General features: G+C 39.1%; 1 protein-coding gene across 6 annotated transcripts in view; it reads right to left on the reverse strand.

The window, feature by feature from the left end:
* Positions 1-27,398, reverse strand: part of RELN (reelin) — a 558,501-nt gene that overhangs the window by 300,251 nt on the left and 230,852 nt on the right. For all 6 annotated transcript variants that reach the window (NM_001206458.2, XM_005205336.5, XM_059885396.1 and 3 more), the window contains one exon: positions 22,443-22,513. In NM_001206458.2, coding sequence (NP_001193387.1) covers positions 22,443-22,513 — 71 coding nt within the window. The remainder of the gene's footprint in view (positions 1-22,442; positions 22,514-27,398) is intronic.

The raw sequence follows: 27,398 nt of genomic DNA on the forward strand, positions 1-27,398 counted from the left end.
AAAAAGAAAGGGTTGCCTAAAAACAAATTGAGGGAGTGGTTAATGAACTTTGTGTTAATATCATTGATTATTTTTTAAAAATCTTTGAATTAAGGCAAGCACTATATAGATGCTAGGAATTTTTTACAAATACAGGTATTTGATTATGGGAACTATAGCTCCTGAATCATTTTAGAATTCAAAGGCCCTAGGTAGTTTTGCCTCAGGTATCTCTTCACCTAATTTGAAATTCAAATGTATGAAACTTCCAAAGCTAAATATGACAAATTAGACACAGTCTGTGAAGTTACCATTTAATGAGCTATGAACCTAGACTTTCATCTCCCCAGGAATAATTTCTTTATTACTTTTTTGTATTTTATTGCAATAAAGCACCATTTGACCTTCAAGTATGATAATTAAGCTTCCAAAAATGTTATAAATTTAGAGTGAAAATAGTTCTCTGTGTATTCAGGAATATACTTATGATCAGTATAAAAGATTACTTAATATTTAAAGATAGTTAAATTATACACAGAATCAGCAATATTAGAAAGCATTTTTCTCTTCCCTTCCTCTCCTATTTCCCATCTCAATTTGATTTGTGTCTCATAACAATTTATCATCACTCATATTCTAAAATACATGAAAGAGGAGCAAAACTAAAAAATATTTTTGTAACCTACAAATGGGGAACAGAGAACTCTTTCAGTAAGACTTCTTCTAGGAGCTGTCAATAATGGGATCTTATACACTAAAACCTGTGACTCATTGTCTTGCTTTACCTTTTCTGGGGGTAGATACTCATGTACTTTCTCATATACTTGGCTTATGATATGAAAAAAAGTTTTAAGTGAAAAATCAGAGTGTAGAACAATGTAACATCTGAATCGCTGGTGAACTGCTTTTTTTTTAAATACTACTACTATGTACTAATTTTTAAAAAATCTTATATCTTGTACACCCATGGCTGATTCATGTCGATGTATGACAAAAACCACTACAATATTGTAAAGTAATTAGCCTCCAATTAAAATAAATAAAATTTTAAAAATCTTAGATTTTTGAGAACTTTAAGAGATGAAGTTCATAGATGGGACAGGAAGTGCAACTATAAAGTGACCTTTAGCCTGGTCATATATGACCTTTAAATAATGTTCAGAGCGGGCAGAAAAATCATTAAAATCACCATCATCCAATAATAATAATAATAACAACAACAATACTAATATCACTAATAAGAAGAACAGGAACAAGAAGAAACCTTCTTGCTACTGTTAGTAGAAATTTGTTAGAGGTCTCTTGATATCTATTCTTCCCTTATGTATTTCCACTGGACTGCAGCCCCCAGTTAAAGGTGTATTTGATAGTGTCCCCTGCAGCTTCTGGGACAAAGGTATTAAATTCTGCTTGTCGGAAGGTGAACAGAAGTGATGTGGGGCACTTTCAGAGCCGCGTCATGCCCTTCAAAGGAGTGGGCATGCTTCTTGACCCTCTACCCATTAGGCTGTGAGGACATGGTCCCAAGATATGGAAGCTATGTGCTGTACACAGAGAGCCACTCCACCAGCCCTGGATCACCTACCTCCAGATTGCTTCATTACTGAGAAATAAATACACTTCTAGCCATTTATGCCACCTGCAGTTTAAGCATATGCCAAAGAAGCTTAGTCTATATTCTTTTTTTTTTAATTTATTTATTTTAATTGGAGGTTAATTACTTTACAATATTGTATTGGTTTCGCCATACATCAACATGAATCTGCCACGTGTATACATGTGTTTCCCCATCCTGAACCCCCCTCTCACCTCCCTCCCCGTACCATCCCTCTGGGTCGTCCCAGTGCACCAGCCCCAAGTATGCAGTATCCTGCACTGAAGCTGGACTGATGGTTCGTTTCTTACATGATATTATACATGTTTCAATGCCATTCTCCCAAATCATCCCATCCTCTCCCTCTCCCACAGAGTCCAAAAGACTGTTCTATATATCTGCGTCTCTTTTGCTGTCTCACCTACAGGGTTATCATTACCATCTTTCTAAATTCCATATATATGTGTTAGTATACTGTATTGGTGTTTTTCTTTCTGGCTTACTTCACTCTGTATAATAGGCTCCACTTTCATCCACCTCATTAGAACTGATTCAAATGTATTCTTTTTTTTTTTTTTCAAATGTATTCTTTTTAATGGCTGAGTAATAAATACTCCATTGTGTATATGTACCACAGCTTTCTTTTTTTGTTGTTGTTGTTGGATCATATGGTAGTTCTATTTTTAGTTTTTTTGAGGAACCTCCATATTGTTTTCCATAGGCACTGTGTCAATTACATGCAATGTGAAAACTTTTAACTTTTAAGAGGGCATGGATATAACAGAGGACCTGAATAATTGTGGGTATTATAAAATTATTTGCTATATTTATACATATGTAATTTTTATCTATAGATTTTTTAAAATTTTATTTTATTTTTAAACTTTAAAATATTGTATTAGTTTTGCCAAATATCGAAATGAATCCACCACAGGTATACATGTGTTCCCCATCCTGAACCCTCCTCCCTCCTCCCTCCCCATACCATCCCTCTGGGTCGTCCCAGTGCACCAGCCCCAAGCATCCAGTATTGTGCATTGAACCTGGACTGGCGACTCGTTTCATACATGATATTATACATGTTTCAATGCCATTCTCCCAAATCTTCCCACCCTCTCCCTCTCCCACAGAGTCCATAAGACTGTTCTATACATCAGTGTCTCTTTTGCTGTCTCGTACACAGGGTTATTGTTACCATCTTTCTAAATTCCATATATATGTGTTAGTATACTGTATTGGTGTTTTTCTTTCTGGCTTACTTCACTCTGTATAAGAGGCTCCAGTTTCATCCACCTCATTAGAACTGATTCAAATGTATTCTTTTTAATGGCTGAGTAATACTCCATTGTGTATACGTACCACAGCTTTCTCATCCATTCATCTGCTGATGGACATCTAGGTTACTTCCATGTCCTGGCTATTATAAACAGTGCTGTGATGAACATTGGGGTACACGTGTCTCTTTCCCTTCTGGTTTCCTCAGTGTGTATGCCCAGCAGTGGGATTGCTGGATCACAAGGCATTTCTGTTTCCAGTTTTTTAAGAAACTAAAGACCTATATATAGAAAACTATAAAACACTGGTGAAAGAAAGCAAAGAGGACACTAATAGATGGAGAAATATACCATGTTCATGGATTGGAAGAATCAATATAGTGAAAATGAGTATACTACCCAAAGCAATTTATAGATTCAATGCAATCCCTATCAAGCTACCAACGGTATTCTTCACAGAGCTAGAACAAATAATTTCACAATTTGTATGGAAATACAAAAATCCTCGAATAGCCAAAGCAATCTTGAGAAAGAAGAATGGAACTGGAGGAATCTACCTACCTGACTTCAGGCTCTACTACAAAGCCACAGTTATCAAGACAGTATGGTACTGGCACAAAGACAGAAATATAGATCAATGGAACAAAATAGAAAGCCCAGAGATAAATCCACGCACATATGGACACCTTATCTTTGACAAAGGAGGCAAGAATATACAATGGATTAAAGACAATCTCTTTAACAAGTGGTGCTGGGAAATCTGGTCAACCACTTGTAAAAGAATGAAACTAGACCACTTTCTAACACCATACACAAAAATAAACTCAAAATGGATTAAAGATCTCAATGTAAGACCAGAAACTATAAAACTCCTAGAGGAGAACATAGGCAAAACACTCTCTGACATACATCACAGCAGGATCCTCTATGACCCACCTCCCAGAATATTGGAAATAAAAGCAAAAATAAACAAATGGGACCTAATTAAACTCAAAAGCTTCTGCACAACAAACGAAACTATTAGCAAGGTGAAAAGGCAGCCTTCAGAATGGGAGAAAATAATAGCAAATGAAGCAACTGACAAACAACTAACCTCAAAAATATACAAGCAACTCCTACAGCTCAACTCCAGAAAAATAAATGACCCAATCAAAAAATGGGCCAAAGAACTAAATAGACATTTCTCCAAAGAAGACATACAGATGGCTAACAAACACATGAAAAGATGTTCAACATCACTCATTATCAGAGAAATGCAAATCAAAACCACTATGAGGTACCATTTCATGCCAGTCAGAATGGCTGCGTACCACAGCTTTCTTATCCATTCATCTGCTGATGGACATCTAGGTTGCTTCCATGTCCTGGCTATTATAAACAGTGCTGCAGTGAACATTGGGGTACATGTGTCTCTTTCAATTCTGGTTTCCTCAGTGTGTATACCCAGCAGTGGGATTGCTGGGTCATAAGGCAGTTCTATTTCCAGTTTTTTAAGGAATCTCCACACTGTTCTCCATAGTAGCTGTACTAGTTTGCATTCCCACCAACAGTGTAAGAGGGTTCCCTTTTCTGCACACCCTCTCCAGCATTTATTGCTTGTAGACTTTTGGATAGCAGCCATTCTGACTGGCGTGAAATGGTTCTAACTAAAAGAGTTATTTCTTGTGGGCTGGGGAATGTGTCCCTTTTGGAAAGGATATCCTCAAAGGTCTGTCTAGTCAAAGCTGTGGTTTTCCCAATAGTCATGTATGAATGTGAGAGGTGGACCATAAAGAAAGCTGAGTGCTGAAGAATTGGTGCTTTTAAACTGTGGTGTTGGAGAAGACTCTTGTACAATTTATCCTTAGCTACATAAAGGAAAGTGAGAAGAGTCCCTTGCACTCTTTTGCAATGCAAAAGAAAAGTACAAGACTCCCTTGCACTGCAAGGAGTTCAAAGCAGTCCATCCTAAAAGAGATCAATCCTGAATTTTCATTGGAAGGACTGATGCTGAAGCTTAAAATCCAATACTTTGGCCACCTGATGCCAAGAACTGACTCCTTGGAAAAGACCTGATACTGGGAAAGATTGAAGGCAGGAGGAGAAGAGCACGGCAGAGGATAAGATGGTTGGATGGCATTACCAACTCGATGGATGTGAGTTTGAGCAAGCTCAGGGGGTTGTTAATAGACCAAAAAGCCTGGTGTGCTGCAGTCCATGGGTCACAAAGAGTCAGACACGACTGAGAGACTGAACTGAACTGATCCTCTCTGTATCTCAGACATAATTCTAAAGGCCAGAATAGAAATTAGAGTTGACAAGACTGTGAGCTCCTGTGAGCAATTTGTATATCTCTGCACCCCCATGCCTACCAACATCTGGCACACAGTTGCTCCAAAAATGTTAGATGATTGGTTATGGATAACATCAGTAAGATATTATTGCTCAAACCATTGTTGTTAGAAACTTCTAATGTTCTCCTTTGTTCCCTCTCCTCTTAGTTACTTGTACATATGTCAGCGTCTTCATTTTACCTTTTCACTTTCCTTTATGCAGCTAAGGATAAATTGTACAATTCACCTTTTATAAAATAAGGCAGCTAACCTTTGTTAGCAATCAAACAAGACAGTAACATGTAGAAAGGTAATATCAAATCAGGATAGGAAAAATACATCCAGGGGAGATAAATATGCAAGATGCATACTCTGATGTCTTAACTTTGGTTCTGAAACTAAAAAGTTACATAAGTTGAAGAGTTTATACAAAAAAAGCACACACATTGCTCAGAAGAGGGGTACCTATTTCACATATAGAGACTTAAAAGAAGTTTCTCTTGTGGTTTCTTAGAAAGGGTACACTGAGCAATGCAATGAACATCATTTAAAATAATATTCATCCAACCGTGAATTAAGTAGGGCTATTCCTAACAAAGTCCAAAATGCAATGCAAAAGAAATGCACAATGTTTAAGTATGATTGTAAAAACCATTCTTGGGATATAGGAGATGAATGTTGGCTGGCAATTAAAGAAATTAAAGTAATTAGACAATCTGGGAAAGGTACACCTCTTCTACATGGGTCATTCATTCCTTCAACTAATCTCTGAGTACCTACTAAGTGCCAGACACTGTGTCAGATTCTGGGAATGTAAAAATGACCCAATTTATGCTTGACCAAGGGTTTCAAAGTGCAGGAAGAAATACATGTAGAAGATAACACATGACAATGCAATAAGGTAAACTAACCTTAATTCATAAGTATAAGATGGATTAGGGATAAAAATACAAATGATGGAGGAGGAGAGATTTAAACTGGATCTTTAAGGATGAGTGCAATTTCATAAGTAATATGAGAAGTGGATTCTGGGGAAAGAAACTGGCTTAGACAGGATGGCATGTTTGGTTAAGGCTGAAGTAGAGAGTTTGCTATTAGGTGAGGGTGGGGAGGATGAAGAGAGCCTACATGCAGAGATAAGTTGGAAAGAGAGATAGGGTCAGATCATGGAGGGCCTTGAAAGTAGGTTCAACACAGCAAATGGAGGCAGTTACAGGAATTGATGCTGGGAGGAAAAAATTAGGTTTTTATTGAAGAATACTTTCATACATGTATGGAAGGCTTGAACCAAAGATATAGCTATAGGTACACAAAGAAAAGAGCTGGTTTAAGAGATATTAAAAAGATAAAATAAATTGGTCTTAGACACATTAAGTGTACACATGGATGAAAGAATGAGCAAAGAATTATTACTTAGGTCTCTGTTTAGTGACTGGGTTGAATATGTCACTGACAAGAACTGCAATAAAGCAGACCAATCTGGAGGAAATGTCAAATTAATTTTAGTATATACTGAATTCAAGGTATCTATGGAATCCAAATGTCAGTGTCTAGTAAGAATAACAATGTGTGCATGTATGCTAAGTCACTTCAGTCGTGTCCAACTGTTTGGGACACTATCGATTGGAGTCTACCAGGCTCCTCTGTCCATGGAATTCTCCAGGCAAGAATCTGGAGTGAGTCGCCATGCCCTCCTCCAAGAGATCTTCCCACCAAGGGATCAAACCCATGTCTCTTAAGCCTCCTGCACTGGCAGGCCGGAGAAGGCAATGGCACCCCACTCCAGTACTCTTGCCTGGAAAGTCCCATGGACGGAGGAGCCTGGTGGGCTGCAGTCCATGGGGTCACTAGGAGTCGGACGCGACTGAGCGACTTCACTTTCACTTTTCACTTTCATGCACTGGAGAAGGAACTGGCAACCCGCTCCAGTGTTCTTGCTTTCAGAATCCCAGGGATGGGGGAGCCTGGTGGGCTGCCGTCTATGGGGTCACACAGAGTCGCACACAACTGAAGCGACTTAGCAGCAGTAGTAGCAGCAGCACTTGCAGGCGGGTTCTTTACTGCTAACACCACCTGGGAAGCTCAACAATAATAATCAGTCAGTTCAGTCACTCAGTCGTGTCCAACTCTTTGCGATCCCATGGACTGCAACGCTCCAGGCCTCCCTGTCCATCACCAACTCCCGGAAGTCCACCCAAACCCATGTCCATTGAGTTGGTGATGTCATTCAACCATCTCATCCTCTGTTATTCCCTTCTCCTCCTGCCCTCAATCTTTCCCAGCCTCAGGGTCTTTTCAAATGAGTTAGCTCTTCCCATCAGGTGGCCCAAGTATTGGAGTTTCAGCTTTAGCATCAGTCCTTCCAATGAACACCCAGGACTGATCTCCTTTAGGATGGACTGGTTGGATCTCCGTGCAGTCCAAGGGACTCTCAAGAGTCTTCTCCAACACCACAGTTCAAAAGCATCAATTCTCTAGCGCTCAGCTTTCTTTATAGTCCAACTCTCACATCCATACATGACCACTGGAAAAACCATAGCCTTGACTAGATGAACCTTTGTTGACAAAGTAATGTCTCTGCTTTTTAATATGCTATCTAGGTTGGTCATAACTTTCCTTCCAAGGAGTAAGCGTCTTTTAATTTCATGGCTACAATCACCATCTGCAGTGATTTTGGAGCCCAGAAAAATAAAGTCAGTCACTGTTTCCACGGTTTCCCTGTCTATTTGCCATGAAGTGACGGGACCGGATGCCATGATCTTAGTTTTCTGAATGGTGAACAATAACAATAGCTAACATTTATAGAGTATTTACTTGCTAGCCAGTGTGCTATGCACATCTTTACTGCATTTAAGTCTCACAACTTCACTATGTTTCTTCTGGACATAGAATATTGTGCCAGGATCTTGGGAACGGTATGGGACGACCAAAAATGTAGGTACTATTATTTTCTCTATTTTACAGTTAGGGACTCAAGGCTTTGAAAGATTACACAGATAGAAAGTACCAAATTAGAAATTGGAACCAAGGGGTACATAGCACCAAACTCTGTTCTCTCAACCTCTTTGTGTTACAGACTCTCTGAGTAAGCACCAAGCAAATGCACAAAGCTCAGGAGATGAAAATCACAGGTGTGAGTGAGATTACCAGGGACAATATAAAAAATGTCTAAAAGAAGTCACTAGACAGACCACTCCCAATTCCAGAATATATCCATGGGAAGTTTGAGAACTCATTAAGGAAACTGAGAAGGAGCAAGGAAGTCAGGTAGGGTGAAGATCAGAGTCCTCTGGATTGGTTGGCACCTACTGGGTTATTGACCTAGAGGATGATTGTTACCATAGACAGTTGGCAGGAGAGGTCAGGTGGCACAGTTAGTAGGAAAGCCTGAGAAAACACACTACTCTTTCAAGAAGCTAGAGTGTGAGAAAGAAAGATGGTCAGAGAAGTACTCGCATTTAGACAGAGAATTCCTGCTCAAAGCAGCAGTAGCTTTGGCCTGTTTAAACACTGAGGAGGAGGGGATGGTGAAGAGGAAAAGGCTGACAGTATGGGAAAGAGAAGGCAAAACTGTTGACTCAGGTCTCAAGAGGAGAAGGGGGTAATGCCATTCCACTGAGCTTATGTCTTTTTTTTTTTATTTTTAAACTTTACATAATTGTATTAGTTTTGCCAAATATCAAAATGAATCCGCCACAGGTATACATGTGTTCCCCATCCTGAACCCTCCTCCTTATGTCTTTTCTGTAAATGTGTTTTGGTTTTTTTCTTCTATATTTGGACTAACAATATCTATATTATTAGCTATTTATGAACAGGATGTGAAACTGCCTTGTATTGCCACTCAATTCCCATGCGTCTGGTATGATATTCCACATATGCTCATAGGGGACCCAGTATAATATGCATGAATTAATACTAATGAATTCCAATGCTTACAAATAAGATTATGAAAATCTGTATTGATGGTTACATTAAACAACTGAATCTTCAAATGTAAAAATAAGGTTGGATTAATAGGTTACATGAAATAATATTTCACAAGAGCTAAAATAAAATTGTAATTTATCTGTGTTTACAACAGCTTTGCTCTCTCCCAAGTGATTATATAGATCCAATCCTAGGTTTTTTCCTTCAAAATATGGGGGACTCTAGCAGATTATATAGCAGCTTGAGTAGAAAGTGTATTTCTGTAGGCATTCAAAAGAACTCAATGTCAAATTCTTCTCGGGCATAAATCTTGATATTTTGACTTTGGACTAGATAAAGCTGTCAAAGAGGGAATGTATATAGCCCTGAGAACTGAAAAGAAGGTTGTTTAAATCTATGTTCAATCATCTTAGCATAAACAGCATCAGTCCAAAACACCATTCTTCAGGAAATTAAAAAAGGAGTCAGACCCACCTAGAGCCAGTGGCAAGGAATTTTACTGTGGCCCCGGTGAGTTCTCTCTTTATCATTCCCTTAATCTTGTCTGTTGTCAGGATCACTTAGGGACACATTTTGCCAGCCATTGCCCCAGGAGGACATCAGTTCTTTCCCCTGTTGGGTAGTTTGTAAGACTTGAAGAAAGACTGGGGGATCCTGTGTGATTTTACCAAAGCATCCTAATTCAGTTCTCTTTGTTTGTAATTACAAAATGCAGAATCTCAGAAATAGCAGTTGGAACTGCTAAACTGAAACGTAAACTACAAAATAGCCATGGGGAAAACAGATGTCTTTAGCTAGCAGAAGTTTTATCACTGGGCACATTCAAGTAAAATACATCATTCATTACTTTTCACTTATCAATCTAAATGGATATGGTGAAACTCAATTCTGATTATTAGTCAATTTTTACTTGTTTTGTCTGAATTAATAAAAAAATTGCATTTCAAGATACTGGACAGGCATTTAGTAATACAAGTTACTGAGCACTCAAAAATAGCCAATGGAAAATTTCAGTAGATCTGACCTACAATTCATCTAATATTTGGGTATAAAAGGTATTCTTTTTTCCTTGGCTTTACTGAGATGTAATTGATAAATAAAAATTGTATATATTAAGAAACATAACTTGATGCTTTGATGTATACACATATTCATCTTAAAATAATTACCACAATCAAACTAAGGAACATATCCATCACCTCACATTGAGAGGTTAAAAGAATCACCTCCTTCACTTTATAGACTTACTTATTGAACTTTTTAATCTTCTCCACTTCACAGTTTAAATAAACTTTAGCCAATTCTTACTAAAAAGGAGTAAAGAATTCCTGAGTTCAGGTCTGAATGAAATAAATACACTTCCCACCACCATGATTCAGTGGCCCTCAGAGAACGTAGGCACACTTTCTACCCCTGACTGTTCTGAGGGTGATGAACAGCAGAAAAACTGCTGTGCCTGGCAGAAGGTAGCCAAGGTTTACTGCTCCAACTGTAAGCCTGACCCCGTTCCTCCTGACATAAAACATTTGCCTTTGGTTATATCCACTTCCATCAACCCAACAACAGAGAATTCCAGCATGGTTTATAAATGGCATGCACCCTTTGGGGGCACTACAAGGCACAATTATTGGAGGCCGTTAAGTCTGCCATCTGGCCTTGCTAAATAATCGATGTGTATGTTTGAAGAGTCTATGCCAAGAAGCACACAGGCCAATGAATATACATACATGCTGTAATCTCCCTGCCCCCACCTCCACCATGATCTGTGTTCACGGCTGGATCAGCAGTGACCATGCTGATATACTCATATCAGCTTCACACTTGCTACTTTTGTCTCACAAGGGCTCAAAAGTATGTGTTCTCTTCTAGGTGTTCAGGGAATTAAGGCAACAGTAGTGATCTTGTTTTTTGAAGTAGTGGCTCCCAAGGGTTTTTAATGTTGGATTTTTAAAATTTAAGAATCTATTTGGTAAAACAGAACCAACCTTGAGGCCAGCCAGAGATCTGGATTCTAATCCTGCCACTTACGGGCTTCTTATGTGGCTCCAGTGGTAAAGAACCAGCCTGCCAATGCAGGAGCCACAAGAGACTCAGGTTCAATCCCTGGGTGAGAAAGATCCCCTGGAGGAGGGCATGGCAACCCACTCCAGTATTCTTGCCTGGAGAATACCATGGACAGAGGAATCTGGTAGGCTACAATACATAGGGTCACAGAGTCGGACACAACTGAAGCCACATAACACGGCACACAACACAACACGTGCCACTTATAAGTGGGGTACCGTTTGTCAAGTTAACTTCCCTGGCTTCATTGCTAATCTACACATAAGGAAACTAGAGATCTGGAACAAGAGTGTAAATTCAAATATTATTCCTCAATCCCAGTCTGTATATAAGACATCATTAACATTTTCAGCAGATTCTTTTTGCATGATTCTGAGGGATATGGATTAGGTCTGTAGCAGTTCTTTCTAGACTGTTTGATAGTAATTTCTGCAAAATATTGGTTTCTTCTATTTCCTTTCAGGTTTTCAGTCAATTCTGAAATTGCCTAAATGTTTTGCTTTGATCACCTCTAACAGTAGTTCACAGTGAAAATAAATCGTGACAGACTTTAGACAAGAAAATAAACAGTGACAGATTTTATTTTCTGGGCTCCAGAATCACTGCAGATGGTGACAGCAGCCATGAAATTAAAAGATGCTTGCTCCTTGGAAGAAAAGCTATGACCAAACTAGAAAGCATATTAAAAAGCAGAGACATTACTTTGCCAAAAAAGGTCCGTGAGGTCAAAGCTATGGTTTTGCCAGTAGTCATGTATGGATGTGATCTGGATAATAAAGAAAGCTGAGCACTGAGATAATACAAACGTATGTTGGAATCTTTGCTGTATGATTTTTCATTGTCAACTGTTAGTTGCCCAACTGTGACTCAAGCAACTTTATATACTGAAAAGACTCGTTCATGAAAGTGACTGAATTTGCAGTAATGCAGACAAATACTATTATACAGCTATTTCTGAGTTGATTTTGCTATGGAATCCATTTTTTTTTCTATTTTGAAATACTCAAAAAATTCAACTCTCAGCCATATAATTATATTTTGGTTAATATCTGATCTCGCAAAGTTTTACACACTTCATAATGACATATAAAAGTTTTAACTCTTTACAGAGTAAAACAAGATAAATCTTTGCATATGTTTTTAAGTTACTAAGACAGACAGTTTATTGTGATCCACACAGTCAAAGGCTTTGGCATAGTCAATAAAGCAGAAATAGATGTTTTTCTGGAACTCTCTTGCTTTTTCGATGATCTAGCGGATGTTGGCAATTTGATCTCTGGTTCCTCTGCCTTTCCTAAAATCAGCTTGAACATCTGGAAGTTCACAGTTCACATATTGCTGAAGCCTGGCTTGGAGAATTTTGAGCATTCATTTACTAGTGTGTGAGATGAGTGCAATTGTGCGGTAGTTTGAGCATTCTCTGGCATTGCCTTTCTTTGGGATTGGAATGAAAACTGACCTTTTTCAGTCCTGTGGCCACTGCTGAGATGGGGAAACAGTGGAAACAGTGTCAGACTTTATTTTTTGGGGCTCCAAAATCACTGCAGATGGTGACTGCAGCCATGAAATTAAAAGATGCTTACTCCTTGGAAGGAAAGTTATGACCAACCTAGACAGCATATTGAAAAGCAGAGACATTACTTTGCTAACAAAGGTCCATCTAGTCAAGGCTATGGTTTTTCCAGTGGTCATGTATTGATGTGAGAATTGGATTGTGAAGAAAGCTGAGCACCAAAGAATTGATGCTTTAGAACTGCATGCAGTGTTGGAGAAGACTCTTGAGAATCCCTTGAACTGCAAGGAGATCCAACCAGTCCATTCTGAAGGAGATCAGCCCTGGGATTTCTTTGGAGCGAATGTTGCTAAAGCTGAAACTCCAGTAATTTGGCCACCTCATGCGAAGAGTTGACTCATTGGAAAAGACTCTGATGCTGGGAGGGATTGGGGGCAGGAGGGATGACAGAGGATGAGATGGTTGGATGGCATCACTGACTCAATGGACGTGAGTGTGAGTGAACTCTGGGAGTTGGTGATGGATAGGGAGGCCTGGGGTGCTGCGATTCATGGGGTCGCAAAGAGTCAGACATGACTGAGCGACTGAACTGAACTGAACTGAACTGAAGACAGACAACTGGGGGGATGTCTTTAAAATGCAATTTTACTCAGATTTAAATTCAAGTCATGAATTTAACTTGATGAAGCAAGTGAAAAGTAAATATCTATGAAAGAAAAAGCTGGCTTAAAACTCAACATTCAGAAAACTAAGATCATGGCACCTGGTCCCAACACTTCATGGCAAATAGATGGAGAAAGAGTGGAAATAGTGACAGATTTTATTTTCTTGGGCTCCAAAATCATTGCAGATGGTGACTGTAGCCATGTAATTAAAAGACGCTTGCTCCATGGAAGAAAAGCTATGACCAACCAAGATAGCATATTAAAACCAGAGACATTACTTTGCCAACAAAGGTCTGTCTAGTCAAAGCTATGGTTTTTCCAGCAGTCATGTGGATGTGAGAGTTGGACCTTAAAGAAAGCTGAGTGCTGAAGAATTGGTGCTTTTGAACTGTGGTGTTGGAGAAGACTCTTGAGAGTCCCTTGGACTGCAAGGAGATCCAACCAGTCCATTCTGAAGGAGATCAGCCCTGGGATTTCTTTGGAAGGCATGATGCTAAAGTTGAAACTCCATTACTTTGGCCACCTGATGCCAAGAACTAACTCATTTGAAAAGACCCTGATGCTAGGAAAGATTGATGGCAGGAGGAGAAGGGGACGACAGAGGATGAATGTTTGGATGGCATCACTGACTTGATGGATATGAATTTGTGCAAGCTCTTGGAGTTGGTGATGGACAGGGAAGCCAGTGTGCTGCACTCCATGGTGTCACAAAGAGTTGGACATGCCTGAGCAACTGAACTGAGATGAGACTGAGAATTGTAGTTAATAAAACACTACCATATCTGTCTTTGAAATCACCTAATGACATTTTTGGACAATCCCGCAGATACCTTCTTGGTTTTTGCTATAATGTTATCTCCTTAGTGAGGCCTGCCTGACTTACCTGCCACCCTATTTAAAATTGAAGCCTGCCTTTCTCCCCTCCACCCAACTCTGTTATCTTACCCTGCCCTATTTTTAGGTCTTCTTATTTTTCCATATAGCACTCGCTACTTTCTAACACGGTGTCACATTTACTCATTTAATATATTGTTGTTCAGTCACTAAGTCACGTCCAGCTTTTTGCGGACTGCAGCATGCCAGGCTCCTCTGTTCTTCACTATATCTTGGAGTTTGCACTGAACACTCATGGACTGATACTTTCTAACTGTGGTGTTGGAGAAGACTCTTGAGAGTCCCTTGCAAGGAGACCAAACCAGTCAATCCTAAAGGACATCAACACTGAATATTTATGGAAGGATTGATGCTGAAGCTGAAGCTCCAACACTTTGGCCACCTGATGCTAAAAGCAGACTCATTGGAAAAGACACTGATGCTGGGAAAGACTGAAGACAGCAGGAGGATGAGGCAGCAGAGGATAGATGATTAGACAGCAAGTCCGTGATCCATGAAGGGGGCATTTATTATATCTCATGTTAACTGTCTATCGTCTCCACTACAATGTAGGCTTCAGTAAAGCAGGGATCTTTACTCTGTTCACTGTTATATCCCAAGATCTAGCTTAGTCTGGTACATAGTATGCATTCTATAATCCTTGTTGAGTACTGTATGTTAAATGAATTCCCTGCTTTATTTTCTACTGCTGGTGAATGAACCTAAGCATCTTCCACTTTCCAAAACAACTGGGAGTATACAACCTGGCACCTGCCTACCCCCACTCCAGACTGGAAATGAGAAAACTCTGCTTCCTCATCTGCACTACAACTGACAGCAGAATTCAACTGGATAGGTGCTTATAATTGCTTGGGACCCTGGGATTCAAGGTAAAGACATAAAATCCCCAGTATGGTTTATGTCCAAGAGCATTCAGAGGACTCATTAGTTTTTAGATGAAAATATGTGAACAGTTTTCAGATTTCTTAGTGCAACAATTCATAATTTCAACCCAAGGTCAGTATAGGGAACATTGCTTTGGTAATAGCCACACTGCCTCATGGTGTTTTATAGCAAAAGTTCAGAGTTAAAGATTTTTTTCAGGAGAGACAGATTTTTCAAATGTATAAAGTATAAGGTCAGCAAACATTTACAGAGTATATTGTTTATGCCAAACATTGTTAGATATTAAGAAAAACAAAAAATTAAGTCATAGTTGCTGGATTTAGGAAGCTTCAAGTAAGGGTTGAGGGGACAGACTTGAGTATTTAAACAAACAATCATGACAACATGGACCAATCACATTATGGGAGCCAGGAAAGACCTCACAGAGGAAGAGACATGGGAGTTGTAATTCAGAATTTTCCTTCAGTCCCTAAAAGTGATTTTTCCCACTTGCCTCAGCAGTTGTCCCCCTCCTTCATAAGTATAACTTTATATTCATTATTTTAGTGATAAATATTACAACCTGAATAATACTAAAACTCACTATAAAAAACAGAAAATGCAGATAACTTCAAAGAAAAAAAATACACATCTGTAATCTTACCACACTTATCTAGTTAGTCTTTTTATTACCTATAGGCTGACCCCAGATACAATTTTGTTCCAGCAAGATGCCTTCCCTTCTCATTTACTGAGCTTGTGTTTTGTGCCAGAGATTCTAGAGAGTTTGGTAACACAAAACCTGGATCTAGACCTATTTTTCTGATTCAAAATCCTCATAAAGCCTAAACCCAAAAGACAATGACAATCTATTAACATCATTCTCCCCCAGGCCTCAAGAAAGGAAAAGCAGCCCTTGACATCCAGAAGCTGGCCTGGCACTCACAGTTGGGCCATGGTGCTCTTCTGGCAAACAGAAACAATCTCACAGAACATCAGCTTCAGACAAAGCCACTCTATAATCATGGTGGGTCAATACACACAGGACCACTCTAATCACACCTGAATGTGAGCACAACCAGAACACTGTCCAACTCACAATACACCATGTGTCCCTCTCTCCTGGCTGATAGAAGTGACTGCTGCTTCTTTATCAGTTACAGTCTTAGCTTGACTCTGCTCTGCTTTCCTTCTGGAAAAGATTTATTGAGATCCTCAACCACAGAATACACCTACTTGCTGATAATATCCAATTCAGAGAAAAGCTCCTTCTCTTTAAACTTGAACCAAAATCATAAAATATAGGCCCAAATAATCATAACGATTGCTTTCATAATTTTCCAATCATGCTGTTGTTGTTTCATCGCTCATTCATGTCTGAGTGTCTGACTCTTTGTAACCCCATGGACTGCAGCATGCTAGGTTTCCCTCGCCTTCACTATCTCTCGGAGTTTGCTCAAACTCATGCCTATTGAGTCAGTGAGCCATCCAACCATCTCATCCTCTGTTGCCCCTTCTCCTCCTGCCTTCAGTATTTCCCAGCATCAGGGTCTTTTCCAATGAGTCAGCTCTTCACATCAGGTGGCCAAAGTATTGGAGCTTCCTTCAGCTTCAACATCAGTCCTTCTAATGAACACGCAGGACTGATTTCCATTAGGATGGACTGGTTGGATCTCCTTGCAGTCCAAGGGACTCTCAAGAGTCTTCTCCAACACCACAGATTAAAAGTATCAACTCTTCTGTGCTCAGCTTTCTTTATGGTCCAACTGTCACATCCATATATGACTACTGGAAAAAAACATAGCTTTGACTATACAGACTTCTGTCAGTGAAGTGATATCTCTGCTTTTTAATATGCTGTCTAGGTTTTCATAGTTTTTTCCCTAAGGAGCAAGTATCTTTTAATTTCATGGCTGCAGTCACTATCCGCAGTGATTTTGGAGACCAAGAAAATAAAGTCTGTCAGTGCTTCCATTTTTCCCCCATCTATTTGCCATGAAGTGATGGGACTGTATGCCATGATCTTAGCTTTCTGAATGTTGAGTTTTAAGACAGCTTTTTCACTCTCCTCTCTCACCTTCAGGAAGAGGCTCTTTAATTCCTCTTTGCTATCTGCCATTTGGGTGGTGTCACCTGCATATCTTCCTTCTCCTATTCTGGAATGAGTACTAAATCCAATTTGTTCAATTCTAGGTGAGCTCCTGATGGTCTCTCTCTACAAGACAATGAAAGTCTTACAAGGCAGTGAAAGTCTATAAATACTGTCTGAAAGAGAGAGAGAGACAGAGAGAGAAATAGAGACAAAGAGAGAATCCATCTTTCCCTTGAACTTGCTTTCCACTTCAGTGGCCTTTCTCTCCTTTCTTTTAATACTAGACTTTTTCAAAGCCTCAACTTTATTTTTATTTCTTTATTTCAGGCAAGTCTTTATTGGGGCCCCTGCTGCAGCATTAGGGAGCAAGAACAATCAATAGTTTCCCTTGTCAAAGCCTCAAATTAAAAAATGTTTCACATTTACTTCTCAACTCACAACAGTTGCTTCCCTTTACTACTGCTACTACTACTAAGTCACTTCAGTCATGTCTGACTCTGTGCGACCCCATAGACGGCAGCCCACCAGGCTCCCCCATCCCTGTGATTCTCCAGGCAAGAACACTGGAGTGGGTTGCCATTTCCTTCTCCAATACATGAAAGTGAAAAGTGAAAGTGAAGACGCTCAGTCATGTCCGACTCTTCCCGACCCCATGGACTGCAGCCCACCAGGCTCCTCCATCCATGGGATTTTCCAGGCAAGAGTAGTAGAGTGGGGTGCCATTGCCTTCTCCACTTCTCTTGACTGTTGGATTCCAAAGCTTAGGCAAGAGCTTTTCAAGCAACCAAGTGCCTTGTGTGGTCTGGCCACTCTCGAAACCATCCTCGCATTAAATTGCCAATGACCTGTTGATTGAAAATTTCTAAAGCTTCTTTCTTGTTCTCCTCTCCATTCTTTTGGAAGCCTCTGTCCCTTTTGAATGCCTCTCCCATGTTGAAATGTTTTCCCTAGGACTCCCATTTCTGAAGCTTGATCCTTCTCCAGAATTCTTTCTTTCTCCCACCCCTGCAATCCCTAACATTCCACACTAGCCTCTTCCTCCCTTCTCTGGGGGACTCTCAGGATGAGTACATTGCCTCCTCAGCATCCATATGCTGGTGGCTCTCCAGCCTACCTCTCTACTCAGCAGGCTGCTGGAGAGCCCTGTCGGAGGGAAAGCAGCTTCTCAGAGCTAATACGTTGAAGTCCAATTTCATATTACTTTAACTGTTCGTTCATTCAATAACATTTATTGGGTGCACACTATCCAATGGACATTGTGGAAGGCTTTAGAGATTCAGTAGGCTTCCCTTGTGGCTCAGCTGGGAAAGAATCCACCTGCAATGCAGGAGACATGGGTTCGATCCCTGGGTTGGGAAGATCCCCTGGAGAAGGGAAAGGCTATCCACTCCAGTATTCTGGCCTGGAGAATTCCATGTACTGTACAGTCCATGGGGTCACAAAGAATCAGACATGACTGAACAACTTTCACTTTCACTTTTTAGAGATTTAGTAATAAAGAGCCCAGTTACTACTCTCAAGGAACTTATAGCTAACAACAGACAAGGCATGTATGCTAATGTTCTTATTACAGTATTAAATATCACTTATCAAATGAATGAATGCATGCTTAAGTAACAGACTTCTTTGATAGGCAATGTAATGTGAGGGCTAATATCATGGACTATTAGCCAAACTGCCTGGACTCTAATGTCAGCTCGATCAGTTTCTAACTGTGAGATCTTAACCAAGTTATTCTCACTGTACCTTTTTTTCCTCATCTGTCAAGTGCAGATAATAACAGTTCCTTCTTTAGAGGGTTGCAGTATAAACAAGTCCATATTTGTGGTGTGCTTAGCGTGCATTATGGCACACAGCAATGCTGGCAGGTTTTCCATTTGTATTATTACTGGGCTTTGAGAGTTATGTCACCATGCATAAGAGTTGCCAAGACCAGCTCAAGGAGGAGCATAAAAGGGATCTAAGATTTTTTTTTTTTCAGGAGAAGGTAATACCTAAGCAGGATCTGAAACCCTGAGCTAGACAAAGAAGACAAAAAGATGAAAAAGGGTCGTTCAGACAAAGAAAACAAAGAGTATAGAGTGCCAATAACATGGGTGATTAAGAGACAGGCATTCCAGGAATTTTAAAGAAAAATGAAAGGATAACAACAAATGAAGCAGAGGAGGAAAACTAAGGCCAGGTTGTCAAGAATTCTTATACAGCAGCAGTGATTTTCCTCTGATGATAAACTATTGCCTCCCATTGAGATATTGAAGGGCTCGAAGCAGAGTAATGATAGAATCCTATTTCCATATTAGCAGCTCTGTACAGAGTACAGAGACAGTGGGAGAAGGGAAAGTAGGGAGGAGGCTAGTACACAATTCCCCAAGGAGGGGATAGCCCCTGATCCCCCTGATCTAACGGGAAGCAGGAGAGAGGGGGAATCTTCTAACATATTGTCAGTATGTTTTCTGAGTCTTTCACTTTTTAAAAAAAATATGCTTGTAAAAGTGAAAGTGTTAGTCACTTAGTCGTGTGCAACTCTTTGTGACTCCATGGACTATAGTCCACCAGGCTCTTCTGTCCATGGAATTCTCCAGGAAAGAATTCCAGACAAGAGTGGCCTGCCATGCCCTTCTCCAGAGGATCTTCCCAGCCCAGGGATTGAACCTGCGTCTTCCACATTTTAGGCAGATTCTTTACTGCCTGAGTCACCAGGTGCAAACTATTATATATAGGATGGCTAAACAATATGGTCCTTCTGTACAGCACAGGAAAATATATTCAATATTCTGGGATAAACCATAGTGGAAAAGAATATAAGAAAAACCATATATATGTGTGTAACTGAATCACTTTGCCGTATAGCAGAAATTAACACAACATGGTAAATCAACTCTACTTCAATAAAAAGTAGTTAATATGCTTAGCCAGTAATCATCTTGTAATAATAGCTATACTCAAGCTCCACAAAGCAAAATTTGCTTTGTTTAAATTCCCTAATTTAAGTGAAATAAAAAAAACTACCAAGTATGTTGGGATTGAAAGATACTGTCCTGTGGTATACAGAGACTGTCATTTTACCCTCTTTAATACTTGGCTATTCCCCACCAATCCATAGGAAATTATTACGTGTTAAATTTATGTTATTTTATTTGAGGATATAATTAATGTTTTAATCAGAAGTAGATAGGACCAAAATAAATATATATTTTATAGCACCAATTATTTCCTTTATTATTCCTGACAGCAAGAAGCCATCATTCTTGTTAGTATTCTTTCCACCTTATCTTGGATGGACTGATATGAGTTCAGTTGATTAGGTGCTGTTGCAAAGCTCAATGTTTTCCTCTGGTCCTGGGCTGAAAGGCATTTTTTAATAATATACCCATCTACCATTGTGTAAATTATGGTCAGGCATAACACTACTATGTAAGGCACTTTCTTCCTCACTGGTTGAGAATTTTTTCCCACTGATTTTTCTTGGTTTTTTTTTTTTTTTTTTCTTTTCATTTCAAATCAATCAAATCCCAACAATTTATGTACAACAGAAGAGGCTCAAAAGTCCAAGGCTTAAAATAAATCAGATTTTAGGCAATGATAAATGTTAATAAAAGTAGACATATCTTCTCCTGACTCTATGCAATTTTCTGGACAGAAAACTGCATAGAATCAGGAGAAGATACATATAATATATATGGTGTTCTATATTTTCAGTAATCTGAACACTTTTATAGTCTGAAAAAAGATTTACAGTGTGATAGATTTCTTCAGCCTACTACAAAGGCTATCACACTTTTCTATTCTCAAAGGTCACAGAATACAAATCTGTTCAAACAAACTAAGAATACTGATAATATATCTGCAGCTAGAATTAGAGTGGGGTTTTCTAATTTGAGTTATTATATAAACAATCAGAAGTTTTCCAGTAATAGTTATCAAGTATCACATTACTTAGATGAAGCTATATTAGTGATATATATATTACTACAAATAATAAACAGCACTATCTTAAGTCTTTCAAAAACCCACATAATTTTCCTCATTTCTCTCTTAAACCCATTAGAATCTCTTCAGCAGAGAGATAATTAGTAGAAATTTCCTTTAAATTCACTACTGTAATTAAGCTAACAAGTTTCCCCCAAATATCACTCTGTAAACAAAAACTGACAATATGTCCATGACGATGGTGAAATTGGGATGATATATACAAAGACTGGCTTCAAATATATTAATTGTCAGGATGCTTAAATCAAGGAATATATGTATGGCTGAGGAAAAACCTGTATTTAGCCTATCAACATTTTTGGAAAGGCTCATATGCTAAGCACTGTGCCAGTTTCTGGGACAGCAAAGAGCACTAAGGCATGGCTCCTATACTCGAGAAGCTCAGTCTCTTAAGGATGATATCCATCACTTTTCATAAGAAAGTTCTATGTTAAATAGTAAATACAACAATGAAGACACAAGCAAAGTTGGATAGAAGCTCGAGAGGTAGTGGGAATAAACTTGTGTGGGGGCACAGACCTTGGTATTTACCTTTCCATTGTGTGCACATGTATGCATTTACATATGTGCATCTATAAGACTTTGGTATAAGACTTTTGTGAGAGTCTGGATGTGTATGAGGCAGTCACAAAGCTTAATGTGACTACTTAACGTACACCTAATGTACCTAAAATGATGCTGCATCTGAAATTAATAGTGCACATGGTTGAAACAAGTATATGGATGCTATACAATGCTCATATATAACATAATCAAATATTAAAAGCAATAAACATTTTTGACAAAGTTAATAAAAAATTTAAGTAGTAAATTAAGCAGGTATGTTTCTGTAAAATTCTAAAATAACTAAGATTCATATTTCCAAGATAACTAAACATAATTCATTAAGAAAAAAAAGTATGAGAAGAAGATAAATTTCCTGTTGGTTTATTGTGCTCACACTTAGTATCTTCAGAAGTCTACAGATCTTTATTAGTAAGTAGCAACAAGATAATTATTAGATATATTAAGGGGTCAATGGAGAAGGAAATGGCAACCCACTCCAGTGTTCTTGCCTTGAGAATCCCAGGGACAGGGGAGCCTGGTGGGCTGCTGTCTATGGGGTCGCACAGAGTTGGACACGACTGAAGCGACTTAGCAGTAAGGGGTCAATAACTCCATTTTCAAAGCATATGATCAAGTAACAGTCATGAAATGCTTACTCAGTAAATAGGACCTACCATGAACAATTCTGACACAACCAATATGAAGTAGTCAAAGATGATTCTTACCTCCTTGTTCACACAATTGCTGGGCTAAAGCATCTTTGAAGATAATCTGGCCCCTGTGTGTTGCTGTAGCCCTGGAAATGAATAGGAAAAGGTTAACACAATCTTGTAATAAGTTTGATGATAACAATGTATTTTTAAACTTTTTAAAACCTTATTTTGAAATGTTACATGGACATGATCTTTTAAAAAATGAGTGCATCTAAACAGAGGTGAAAATGAATAAGAGAGTCAAGGCTTAAACCAAGGCACCTGGGTTGAGAATTATCTTCTGGTTGGTTTTACTTTGTAAAGATGTTCTAACATTTGTGGTTTATTCTGAAAACTGCAGATGTGAGCAAATCTTGGGTAGGAAAAAAAGAATAAAAAGGATGTTTATTAAAATTATTCTTCAGGAGACCTTGATGTAAAATGTTTTGTAGTACAATAATGATATTAGCATTGGAGGAAGATGCCCATAATGTACTCCTTTCCGATATCAACAGTTATCATAACACAGAGATTTGAGACCAAGAAATACATTTTTAAGGTTTTGTTTTTTTTTAAGAGGCCTATTCTGCACTTTCATAATACAAAGTCTGTCATAATAAAATACACCTTTTCCCCTACTGGGTCTAATTTACCATTTGAAGAAGATGTGAATCTTTTACCTCCTCTAATCAGAGCTGTACATATGGATTCATGAAAAAAAAAATCCTTGTAGCAGATTTGTTATTCAATAGCTATAAAAGGAACTGTCTTATTAGAGGAAGAATTATTTATGCTTTATATTTGAAGTGTTTTTTCTTAAACAAGATTTTTTTTCTCTTGGTACACAATGTATTATCTAAACAAATTTAAAACAGGAAATTATGCCTCTTCATAAGAAATTTTATTTCAGAAAATAATCGAAAATAATCTATACAAAATCTTTTTAATAACTAAAATGCATTAACATTAGATCTCAACGTTAGTTCTAACCAAAACCAGCCTAGGACAAAAACAATTTGATTCAGCCATCATTTACTGAAGATGGATTATGTACAAGGCACTGGACTAGGTCACAAAACACAGTATTTGGCCTCTGCATTTCCCCTCCATATGTGCATCCCTCAATCGACATCTTGCCCTTTGTCCAGCCTGTTAGGACTCATGGTTCCCAACATCCCCATTCTGGTCTCCAGGTGGATGCATGTTCCTCCTCCATGCTGCAGACCTTACTGATTTCTGTCCCGCATTGGACTGTTACTATCGCTAGTGTCAGTCCCCCAGGACCCGAGTCTCTGGAAGTAATCTGATAAACTAAGCCATGCTGAAGTGTTAATGGGTGATACTGCTCCAAGCTAACACATTTCATCTGTGACACTGAAAATATTATACTTTAACACACACAAACAATGACACAGTAGTGGGAGTTTTTAATAGTGGGAGAGAGATATAACTGGAGAGAAAAATCACTGGGCAGTCTTCAACTCCCATTCTATGTGATATTTATAAGGGTGATCAGCCCTTACTACTGCATATTAATCATTATTGAAACCACAAATAAATAGATACTACCATTCTCCCTATATAGTCACATGTATTTATATGGTTTTCATTGCTTTTAGCAAGCTGAAAATGAGACGGACTAAATTAAGGACCAATCCAAGCCATAAACAAGACCCACAGACCCATAAATTAATTACAAGCTTTATTTCCAGAGAGAACGTGGAAACTTAATTTACTAAACAAATCTCAATCTAGTCAAGAGCTTCCAAGTTTACAGATACTTCCGATAGCAAAACAGCAATTATAAATGTAGATTTTTAATTTGACATTTACTTTGGAAGGGATATATTTTCTGAAATCACTAACAACCAAGAAAAGTCCTGCAATATACAGTATTTAAACAATCATTCATTTTAGTTCTCTTTGGATTATAAGTATATAATATTCTTATGGTAATATTTCTCATTGGTCCACACACTTAGTTATCACTGTGCCAGTGTATGCACCTCTGAACACGAAGGAGCCAAAGTATTCAAATAAAATTCATGTCACAGAGGTTCTGCGTTTTCGCTGGAAATCAGAGATATTGATATATACATTGGTCACTGCACAGAGCCCTGTAAATAGTCCAGACAACTTCCTCTACTTCTCAATTTCTTCAGATTTAGAATTTCATTCATGCTCTTACTGTTGCTACTGCAGTTCAATGAATGAATTTCTAAGAACTATAGGACAATTAAGGAGAAGGCAATGGCACCCCACTCCAGCACTCTTGCCTGGAAAATCCCATGGATGGAGGAGCCTGGTGGGCTGTAGTCCATGGGGTCGCTAAGAGTCAGACATGACTGAGCGACTTCCCTTTTACTTTTCACTTTCTTGCATTGGAGAGGGAGATGGCAACCCACTCCAGTGTTCTTGCCTGGAGAATCCCAAGGACGGGGGAGCCTGGTGGGCTTCTGTCTCTGGGGTTGCAGAGTCGGACGTGACTGAAGCAACTTAGCAACTTAGCATAGAAGAACTAAAACTGAATAAATTTTTATCATCTAGTCAAAATTTCTTTAGCAGTGTTACTCATTTTTCAAACAAATATTACACAATTCCTATATATGAACAGGGGAGCCCCAGCTTTTGAAGTTGTTGGGTTCCTTCTCTTCAGCTAGCATGCCCCCTGGGGCCTAGTCTCCAAAAGTTCCTGGTATTCTTCCCTGGAATACTTGGGGATTTGAAGTAGAAAAGTTTGAAAACCATTGATCTAGTCTGATTCTTTATAAGAAACAGACGCCCAGGGTGCACCTGCTGAAGGTCATATGGCCTGATAATGGCAGATAGAACCTAATTTCAGGTCTTGATTCCAAGCCTTGGATTCTTCTCACTGCATCAGTAGTTTTCAAAATGTGCTCTATAGTGTGCCCAGGGGTCTCCAAGGGAGTCCAAGGGATGGGCTGCAGGAAATGCTTCAGGCACCATTAATTCATCTATAGCATTTAGTTCAAATATATGTTCTAAGTATTTACTGCTGTTTGAAGAAAGGGTTCAGCAGTTTCAAACTGGATTGACGAGCAAACTATGTGCTCAATGTCATTATCAGAAGTCCTCTGCTTGGGAGAAATAAAAGTAGTAATAATAATAATGTGACTGATATAGGTACGTATAAGGCTTAAAGCTCAATATTCAGAAAACTAAGATCATGGCATCTGGTCCCATCACTTCATGGCAAATAGATGGGGAAACAGTGGAAACAGTGTCAGACTTTATTTTGGGGGGCTCCAAAATCACTGCAGATGGTGACTGCAGCCATGAAATTAAAAGACACTCCTTGGAAGAAAAGTTATGACCAACCTAGACAGAATATTCAAAAGCGGAAACATTACTTTGCCAACAAAGGTCTGTCTAGTCAAGGCTATGGTTTTTCCAGTGGTCATGTATGGATGTGAGAGTTGGACTGAGAAGAAAGCTGAATGCCGAAGAATTGATGCTTTTGAACTGTGGTGTTAGAGAAGACTCTTGAGAGTCCCTTGGACTGCAAGAAGATCCAACCAGTTCATCCTAAAGGAGATCAGCCCTGGGATTTCTTTGGAAGGAATGATGCTAAAGCTAAAACTCCAGTACTTTGCCACCTCATGCAAAAAGTTGACTCATTGGAAAAGACTGTGATGCTGGGAGGGATTGGGGGCAGGAGGAGAAGGGGACGACAGAGGATGAGATGGCTGGATGGTATCACCAACTCGATGGACATGGGTTTGAGTAAACTCCGGGAGTTAGTGACGGACAGGGAGGCCTGGCGTGCTGCAATTCATGGGGTCACGAGTCGGACACAACTGAGCGACTGAAATGAACTGAAGGCATACATATACATATATCATGCATATATATATGTAAGGGCTCTATATCTGTTGTAAGGGTTCTATGTAAATTAAGTCAATTAATATCAACAACAATGCTAATAGGTAGGTACTATTACCCTCATTTTCCTGGGACACAGAACTACTGTTTCAGCTGCTTAATGTCTTGTAACTGGTACTAGGTCAGTAGTCAAACTCGGGCAGTCTGAATGTCAAGATCTCATTTTATGTTGTTCAGTCATTCAGTTTTGTCCAATTCTTTGCGACCCTATGGATGAAGCACACCAGGCTTCCCTGTCTTTCACTGACTCCCAGAGCTTGCTCAACTCATGTCCATCAAGTCAGTGATGCCATCCAAAAATCTCATCCTCTGTTGTCCCCTTCTCCTCCTGCCTTCAATCTTTCCCAGCATCAGGGTCTTTTCTAGTAAGTTCTTTGCATCATGTGACCAAAATATTGGAACTTCAGCTTTAATATCAGTCCTTTTAATGAATATTCAGGACCAATTTCTTTTAGGATGAACCAGTTTGATCTCCTTGCTGTGCAAGGGACTTTCAAGAGTCTTCTCCAACACCACAGTTCAAAAGCATCAATTCTTCGGCACTCAGCTTTCTTTATGGTCCAACTCTCACATCCATACATGACTACTGGAAAAACCATAGCTGTGACTATACAGACCTGGTTGGCAAAGTAATATCTCTGCTTTTTAAAACACTGTAGATGGTGACCGCAGCCATTAAGTTAAAAGATGCTTACTCCTTGGAAGAAAAGCTATGACAAACCTAGACAGCATATTAAAATGCAGAGACATTACTGTTTTCAACAAAAGTCCATCTAGTCAAAGCTATGGTTTTTCCAGTAGTCATGGATGGATGTGAGAGTTGGACCATAAAGAAAGCTGAGTGCCGAAGAATCGATGCTTTTGAACTGTGGTGTTGGAGAAGACTCTTGAGAGTCCCTTGGACTGCAAGGAGATCAAACCGGTCCATTCTAAAGGAAATCAATCCTGAATATTCATTGGAAGGACTGATGTTGAAACTGAAGTTCCAATACTTTGGCCACCTGATGCCAAGAACTGACTCACTGGAAAAGACCCTGATGCTGGGAAAGATTGAAGGCAGGAGGAGAAGGGGATGACAGAGGATAA

This window comes from Bos taurus, chromosome 4 (assembly GCF_002263795.3).
Source record: "Bos taurus isolate L1 Dominette 01449 registration number 42190680 breed Hereford chromosome 4, ARS-UCD2.0, whole genome shotgun sequence".
Lineage (NCBI taxonomy): Eukaryota > Metazoa > Chordata > Mammalia > Artiodactyla > Bovidae > Bos > Bos taurus.